At 39.9% G+C, this 9,200-nt stretch overlaps 1 protein-coding gene across 1 annotated transcript in view; it reads right to left on the bottom strand.

Moving 5' to 3' along the window:
- Positions 1–494: 494 nt before the first annotated feature.
- Positions 495–9,200, bottom strand: part of SMS (spermine synthase) — a 54,058-nt gene continuing 45,352 nt past the window's right edge. The window contains exons 9-12 of the mRNA XM_012656343.1: positions 8,545–8,659; positions 7,703–7,782; positions 2,829–2,944; positions 495–996 (exon numbers count right to left, since the gene is read on the bottom strand). Coding sequence (XP_012511797.1) covers positions 957–996; positions 2,829–2,944; positions 7,703–7,782; positions 8,545–8,659 — 351 coding nt within the window. The 3' untranslated portion in view covers positions 495–956. The remainder of the gene's footprint in view (positions 997–2,828; positions 2,945–7,702; positions 7,783–8,544; positions 8,660–9,200) is intronic.

Below are 9,200 nucleotides of genomic sequence, written 5' to 3'. Positions count from 1 at the left end.
GTCTATACAAGTTCACCTTTGATGCGGATCGTTACCCACGGACAATAAGCTGTTACATGTACTTCCTTAGGAGAATTTTCAAGTTGCTCTTATTGCCGAGGGCCTCTATCATATCTGTGCATCCAAGAATCTTCTCAGAAAGTTTCATAGCAGCTATCTAAAATAATCTTTATTTCCACATCTAATATACCAGTAAGAGTGAGAACAGAAATAAGCTTTTGACTTTCAACTCTGCAGTCAGGCAAAATCTTTTGCTAGCCTCAGGACAATGTTAAAATGAAGGACTGGTGAATTTAATAGGTTGTGTATCATTTACCACGGTAGCAAATGAAGTCATTACTACTGCTCAAAAAAGGCCCAAGGCCAACCTATTATAAAGAGATAAATGACACCGAGTGATAGAACTGAAAACAGACCAGGAGATATCTGTGTTCTATGAGATCAGAAGTGAGAAAGAGGGACTGCGCTGAAATAAAACAACAGAACACGTGAAATTTCTCTTTTGTGATTTTAATTGAAGCATTACTATTCATTTTTTTAACTCTTATAAGCACCAAATTTTAATATCTAAGTCAATTTTTGGGGAAAGAAACACCATCAAGAACTTCCCTCCAGAACAAAACAATGATGTTCATTCCTCCAAACATCCAAATTGAAGGTCTACCAAAACAAAAAAAGCCCACACAGAAATTAAAACAAAAATCACATTCTAGGGGGTCAGTGCATTTAGCAGTCTTCGCTGTGCTGTCTAACTGTCCTTCAGCTGACTTTCACCAAAAATAACACCCTAGCTCATCAAAATATACATTTTCCATTTGCTTTTTTAAATTAAAAATAATAATTAAAGAAAACTTTAAGGAATTCACAATCAATTGCCTGACTCATTTCGATGTCATGTACAGCATATGGAGGTCAGGAAGGTTATTTGCAGCACACATGATTGGGGATATTCATCTTCAAGGCTTAGCTTTCTTCCACACAGTGTAAAATACCCACCTGGACAGAGAGTCAAGGAATAAGAGGTCATTCAAAGAACAGGCGTCACTTAAAATTCATTTGTCGGCCAAGAAAATGAAAGATGTATGAAAAGCTTCATGGCTTAGCATTGTGGGAATGAGAATAAGGCCACTATGCAGCCTGGGACACCCACCACTTGGGATGGTTGAAGGTGGGGACTGAGTTGATAAAAGGCTAAAAGAACGCAAATATTCCATCAGGTAACACTACTGCTTCCAAGATCTCATAAAATTTTAGGGAATTATGAGACGGAAAGAGGGAGGGAAAGATTGGGCAGGGAGAAGAGAGAGGAAGAGGAGGGAGGACAGAAAAGATAGAGAAAAAAAGTAGAAGGAAGAAAAGGAGAGAGAAGAACTAGAGGACAGAGCCTTTTCCCAAATGTCATCAACTGATTTCTCTCTAACCTCTAAACATATGAACACAGACCTATTAAAAAGCTCCCAGGCCAGGAGCGGTGGCTCACGCCTGTAATCCGAGCTCTCTGGGAGGCCGAGGCAGGCGGATTGTTTGAGCTCAGGAGTTCGAAACCAGCCTGAGCAAGAGCGAGACCCTGTCTCTACTAAAAACAGAAAGAAATTAATCAGACAACTAAAAATATATAGAAAAAATTAGCTGGGCATGGTGGTGCATGCCTGTAATCCCAGCTACTTGGGAGGCTGAAGCAGGAGGATCCCTTGAGCCCAGGAGTTTGAGGTTGCTGTGAGCTAGGATGACGCCATGGCACTCACTCTAGCCCGGGCAACACAGTGAGACTCTGTCTCAAAAAAAAAAAAAAAAAGCACCCAAAGGGAACCCTAAACAAAGGTGGATGGTCGTGGGGTGGGGGTAGGGGGGATGTCAAAGCTCTCCACAGGCCATGGCCACGCAACAAGTACAGTATTCCCCTCCTCACACAGAGGACCCAGGGGGTTCCTCTTGCCACTGTCTGTGCTGTCCCAGCCTGCCCAGGCTGGTGGCACCCGGCTGTAGGCTCGTAGCAGTTGCAAGATCTCCCTTGACAGCAATAAAAACTGTCATGGGAACCTGGACTCAGCCACCACAGATGAGGAAGCTGTCATTCTGCAGACTACAGTCCACACTTTAGAAGAAGGAAATGCAGCACAAATTTCCAGGGACAATGCTGTCATTTTGGTTCTTCTCCACGTTTTCTTATTTCTCTGGGCTAACTTTACTAAGTGAAACTAACGGAGAGCCCCAACATTAACTGTGCCACCCCCAGCATTATTTTAGTTCTCAATGTGTACTGTAAATAGGCATCAAGTGTAGAAACTAATATTGAAGTCAGGTAACTTTAATATAAGAGCAGGATGAGTGTCTTCAGACTTTTACTTGCCACAGGTGCATGGCAGTGTTTTAGACCAGGGCTTCTCAAGTTTTTCAGGTGCACAAAATCCCCTGGAGGGCTAGTAAAACAAGTCACTGGGCCCCACTTCCAGCATCTGATTGGGCAGCAGGTCGGGATGGGGCTTGAGAATTTGCATATCTAACTAGCTCTTCCCAGCTGATGCTGCAGGTTTGAGAATACCTTTGAGAACCACTGCTTTGGACCAGTGGTCCTTGTTAAAAGCACCTAGGAAGCTGTGGCAAGCCATGCCCCAGAATTTCTGAGGGTGGGACTCAGGAATCAGTTTGTTCTTTTTTTTTTTTTAAAGCTCCCGGGGGAATTCCAATATGCAGCCAAGTTTGAGAACCCAGGCTTTACATATTCCAGAGCTAATTCCATTTATTACTGTGATTTAAAATGTTAAATTGGCATAGGAGTTACTTAGGTGCTCTGATCTGGCAACACAATGTCATGGGTCAAAGGATATAATTCCAAGTATGAAGGGACACAAACGATCTCCTTTGAGAATTCCACAGGACAATACAGGCGCCCGAGCTGTTCTTCGTAGAGCGACAGGGCTTCTGTCAGATTGACGCAGTTCCCCTAAATCAAAGGGAGAAACGCAAACAATAAGATTGAGTCCTACTGAGTGTCCCACTCATCTCATTCGAAGGTCTCCGATAAAGGAGAGCAAGTCTAGCTTTAGATAAAAGTTCATCTTTGAAAATAAGGCTTCTGTACTTTCACAAATTGCATCGAATTCTATTTATAGACTCACTAGTTCATTATCCTTCTACCTCATTTACCAAGCCATTTCAAATTATTAGAGTATGAAGCAATAAAAAGCAGTGAGACCAATTTCTCATTAGTGACACAGTCATTTTATCAACATCATGCAATTTAGCAAAGATTCATACACACAACCCATTCAAAGTAAATTTTCTCAATAATGGTCACGTCACCATTGAGTTGAAAATTAAGTATCAAACAGATAGTGTTCTTGATTTCCAGAATGTTTTTAAACTACAAGCCTCCTAAGAGTGTAAAACATTGACACAGAACAACATTCACCCCTCATGCTTTCCCCAAAATTTGTGCTTTAAGGCATAAGAGAGCAAATGTTTTTTCAGGATATATATGCCAAGGATATCCCCCAGTTACAACCCTGATCAAAAACTTTCTCTCAAATTCATCATTCTAACTTTTTTCCCTTTCTGGTCACTTTTTTCAGCATCCCCAGAAGCTAGGGGTGGTCAATGAGATACAGTGGAAGTCTGCTGGGGGCTGCTAAGAAAGCTTTTGATTCTGAACAAGCAAAGATAGAGCGGCACACCCCTTCAACTTTCTTCCAGCCTATAACCTGAATGTGATATCTGGAGCCACAGCAGCCATTCTGTGACCATGAGGGAAAAATGGTGCCAAGAATTAGAGATGCCAGGCAACATATAGCAGAGCTGGGGAGTGGATACAGTATTTGCTCAGCTTTAGCTTCTCTATCTTTAATATGCATATGAATCCCAGGAAATCTTATTAAAATGCAGATTTTTGAATCAGTAAGTCTGGGGTAGGATTTATCATCATTTCAGCACAATTTGTCCCCAAGTGCTTTTCAGTATGGATTTAGAAAACAAGATGGGTATTTAATACCACCTATTTCCTTTTAACCTCTGAAGTTCTTGACATTCATAAGAGTACTGAATCTATGTGCTGTTTCCATTTCTTCTTAAGAACTTTACTATTACTGTACTTCAAAATAGCCATGTACCATTAAGACCAAATTATTTACAAATAAAGGCAGCCTGTGATGTAAGAACTCCTAAGTATGGCATTTCAAAACCAACCAGCCAACTAGTCACAGGCAAGAGGTTAGAACTATTCTGAGAGCTGGCCTTGGTGGTTTTAACTTAGCACATTTGCTCAGCATGACGTCACCCTTCAGTGCCAGCCTGTTTAGTAACCCATCATCTAGGGTCCTGCAGTGGGATATGGCCACAGTGCTCTTCACTAGCATATAATTTGGTTTCAACATCAAGTTCGCCATGAGAGCATATAAACACCACATGTGTAATTTAAAATTCACAAATAGAAAACACTGCCTATAGCTATTTTTAGAACACATACCACTGGGGAAGCTATAGAATAGAAATGCCACCAAGGTGCACTGTAAATGGCTTCCGTTGCCATCTTAAAATTGACAACACTCTCTCTCTTTATAGAAGGTAAATGGGAGGACTTCCTTACAGAGAATGTGGTAAGGAAATAGGAAAGTTTCAATTTGTTCTTTCCCAACATTGTCAAGAAGCAGTTTTAAAAAAGAAAAAAAAAAAATACCACAAATAGAGACCTACCCCAAAAAAGTAACATGATATATTTCACTTCCCTATTTAAATGAAATGACATTTTTTAAAGAAAGACACACGGGAGATGAAGAACAAAAATCTAACAGCAAAGAATTAAGCACCTATTAAGGATGAGAGGAAGAGATGGGACAAGGGGTGGGGAGGCACACCCAGGGGTTAAATCCCAATTCAGCAGCTTCAGTTCTAGAAAGTTCTCCTTGCCCCACATTAGGTGTGGGTAGCTGACACTTCCTTTTATTTTATGGATTCGGTATTGTTTACATCTTTTACGCTTAAGTTAGTCAGCATTATTTCTGTAATGTAAAAAAAAAAAACAGGTACAGAAGAACACATCCTAACAACACTTCTCTTAATCAAGTTCAAAAGCAAGCCAAACAAAATAATATGATTTAGGGAATCACATAAACGTGAATCATCTATAAAAAAGTACAGGACTAGAAAAGAATGACGTTAAGAATAGGTTACTTCTAGAAGGCAGGCGGGAATAAGGGAGGACTACAGATGCATCAAGGGTACTGATGATGTCCAGTTTTCAAATTGGGTGGGGGGCTGGGGACTGCTAGTATTCTGCATCATAACTTACCTACCTGTATGCATCAAATAACCTACAGTTTTTTAAATGAGGGGTGGGGAAGAGAAGGGAGGGAGGTTAAGTTCCAGGACCTGCCTCCTAGTACCATGAAAACACTTCCTCCCCAGTTGGAATTCCACTGGCCCACCTCGATTCCCCTGCACTCCATGACATATTCCCCAGCTTCATGGCATGCTGACAAAGTTGCCTTCAAGCAGCCCAGGTGACATCAGTGACATCATGAACTCAGCACTGTGATGCAAGCAGTTTTGGGTGGGAGCATTTAGCTTTTATAAATCACCACACATTTTCATCCCATCCTTAACGTGACTCCAGGACTCAGCTACACACTCAGGCAAGGTGGGGTGGGCATGGCAGCAGCAATCAGGGCCATCTCGTAAGCATGTCACTTGGCAGTTAAAAAAAAATTACACCGTGGCAATTCCATCAACACATCCTGCATCAAACCACCCTGCTTCTTGACTCGGATACTGCTTCTGGAAAGCCTATACGCCCCCTCCCCTTAGTTCATGTGAATTTCGCCATGTGATGTTCAACCACCAAATGTACTGCATGATTCCCAGGTGTTATGAGATCACTTTGTGGTTCCCATTGTAATGAATGTGGGAATGAAAAACATGTCATAATATGTTTTTTGGACAATCCTTGGAAACCAGCACAGCCCTGGGCATATAACCCTTGTGTTTTTTGGTAAAAGTCAGTTAGCAAGGCAAGTTATCAAAGCCGGGGTCATTAATATTTATGAATGGGCTGTGGTGATATTCTGAGCAAGCATTTCTATTAGTCTTCCATACTAAGATTACAGTTCCCCATAGGAGGCAGTCTACTAGGCAAATACTCAGGACAAAAGAAGACAGTCACACTTTCTTATTCTACCCTGTTGTCTACTAACATACTGACTGGTTTGCAGTGGATCCATATTTTTTTCAGTCTCTTTTGGTTAAAGATCCCAGAGCCTCACATTCTTCCTTAACTTGCATGAGATTTCCTTCTACATATTTGCAGAAACATAAAAAATTCTATAGGTATGCTCTGCTTCAAAAAATACCCACGCATGAAAAAAGTCCAACTTGCTTCTTTACAGTAAGCAGCCTTCCTTCACTTGAGCAGGTTTCACTGCAGATTTCCTATAAAGCAGGGGTCAGCAACCTTTCTCTGTAAAGGGCCAGACAAAATATTTTAGGCTCTGCAGATCACACAGTATTCACTGCAACTCTTCGACACTGCTGTAATAGCACAAAAGCAGCCGCAGACACTATGTAATGAATGGGCATGGCTGTGTGCAAAGAAAACTTCACAAAAACAAGCAGAAGGCCGGATTTGGCCCATAGTTTGCAGATCCCCGCTTTAAATAGCAAGGTCTAGAATGTGTTTTTTAAAAAAAAATCATTTCTAAATATCAAGGAGAAAAAAATCCATTCGTAGATAGTTGTTTGCTCTCCTTGAAGCTTCCCAACACTTTCAGCAAGTGCAAAGTGCAAATTAATCTCCACTTGCATGTAGGTCTCACATTCAGAGGGAAGAGGAAGAAAACAGGATAGGCTGGAGCCTAAGTCGAGATGTCTTAGAGCTGCTAAGTTGTTTTTAGCAATATTAATCTCAAACTCCATAAAATGTCCAGGATAGTGTTGTGCCTATAAATGCCTCCTGGGGAGAATAAAGTTAATACCTCTACCTGTACCTGACATTTAAATACAGTATACTCATTCTTTATTTAAAAAAAAAAAAATAGTGGAGGGAATTCTCCTGCAAACTCAGAATTCAGAGACCGGACTGCAATACAACCTACGCTTAATCTTTTGTTTATCCATCAAGGAATTTTGGTACCAAATAAAGAGATTGGATTATCAAGTAGCTGCCTTTGCAACCATTTACAGAATTTTGTTAAGGATTTTAATAGCTTATACACACACACACACACACACACACACACATTTATATGTCAAGAAATACAATCTATAAACTTTCTTTTAAAATGAAGAATCGCCTAAAAAAAATGAGAAAAACAGTACAATCTGCTTCCATCTGGTGGCAGGAGTTCATACTACAACCAGAGCAAAACGCATGCTGAGAAATGAATGTGCTTTGCAATTAAGAGTCTCCTAGAGGAAGAGGGGAGGAAAAAGAAAAATCAGTCTGTGTCTCCATCTGGTGGCAATAGCTCACACTACAGCCAAAGACCAAGATTGATAAGTCAGGATAAATCTTACATCCTGCTAACAGGACACAAGAACTCATTAATGCCCAACAGATGACAGGTCAGTTATTTAAAAGCTTACTGCTTGAAAGAACATAATCCAATGATGCTATTCCACTCTTAAAAGACAAATTTCGAGAATATGCATTCAAATTTCAAAATATAAAATTCTTATTGAGAGTTCTAGGGGGAAAACCAGTTCAGTAGCTTACCTGTGTGAAATATTTCCCATCCTGTTTCAATACTTTCATCGAGAGGTCAAGAATCAGTCTGAGAAACTCCCATGTGGAATCTGGACGTTTAAAAAAATTAAGTTTTATAAATATGGGTTTGTGTGCATCAATAACATCTAAAGTCAAATATTCACTCAATACAAAAGAAAAAAGAGCGAGCCACAAAACAAACTTAAGACCCAATATTCAAGACCTCGTTCATCAACGATAACATATGGTTATGTGGCCAGTGCATGCATGCACACACGTACAACACACAAAGCAAGGTCAAAATCAAATGTGTTTCTACTTAGCCCTGCTCTCACAATACCAATAAAGATTTGACACAAAGGCAGTGGTTGAAATCTGAAAAACTGCTTTAAGTAAGAAAGCAAGCAGCAACATCCTAAGAGAAACAAGAGTCAAACTCAAACGTCTGCAAACTCAGCTCAGCAGGAAGTCAAGTTTATAGAAAAAACATTAACCAGCAGTGATTTGAGAAGGGGAATTATCTCTTGTTTAAGCAAAGGTCATCAGTTTACCCCAATACAGTTTAAAAATCACATAATTTAAATAAATCATCAAACAATTTCATGTCTTGATGTGATGAGTCATTTTAAACTTTTGTCTCAAATGACTGAGTTAATTCTAAACTCATCTAGTGGCAGAACAGGAATTAAAGCCAAGTCCAAATCCAGTTGTCTTTCTACCATGGGCCTCAATTTAACTCCCTTTAAAAAAAATGAGAGAATTGATCTCTAAGATCCTTTTACCATCACATGGTGCCAAGAGAAACATTTCCATGAAAAACATCTTGGTTAAAAAAACAAAACACAATCTACCTTCTTCTGGAGACGTGGAAATTGGAACAGCCGTCAAATCATTAATCACATAATCAAACTCTCTCCCTTCTTTGGCGTACCTCTTCAGTACTGGAATGCAGTCTTCTATCAGAACCTTCCAGAGAGAACAGGAATGAATCAATGAGCCAACACATGGATGTAGTTAAATACCACTAGTGGAGAAGGGGAAAAAAATGCAAGCAAGGGCTTATGTCCACAGCAGTTGCCACATGAACAAAAAAAACTTTCGGCCATGCCTGTAACAGCAAAAATTAAGTGTTTACTCTGTATGGTTTATATGCCTTCTCATTTCAACGAAATAACCCTAGAGGTACTATTATTATCCCTGTCTCACCAATGGAGAAAAACTTGACAAGTTACAGAGTTTGCCAAAAGGCACCCAACATGAAATGGAACAAACAACGCCTAGAACTATCTGAAAGCCAACTTCACACTTTTAACTCTAATCTATACAGCCTCTCCTCCCACTATCTGTATTTTCTTCTACTTTTCTTTTATACTAAGCACTGAGTGACCGTTTATAGATTTATTTCTGCATCTTACCTCGTAAACTATTAACCTATAGTTTTTCAATTTTCTTTAACACTTTGAGTATTGCTAATAAAGCCATGTAATAAATGACAGCTCCCACCATC

Source organism: Propithecus coquereli, unplaced genomic scaffold (genome assembly GCF_000956105.1).
Source record: "Propithecus coquereli isolate 6110/MARCELLA unplaced genomic scaffold, Pcoq_1.0 Scaffold50, whole genome shotgun sequence".
In the NCBI taxonomy this organism is placed as follows: Eukaryota; Metazoa; Chordata; class Mammalia; order Primates; family Indriidae; genus Propithecus; species Propithecus coquereli.
This window is presented reverse-complemented; position numbering and strand designations above follow the sequence as displayed.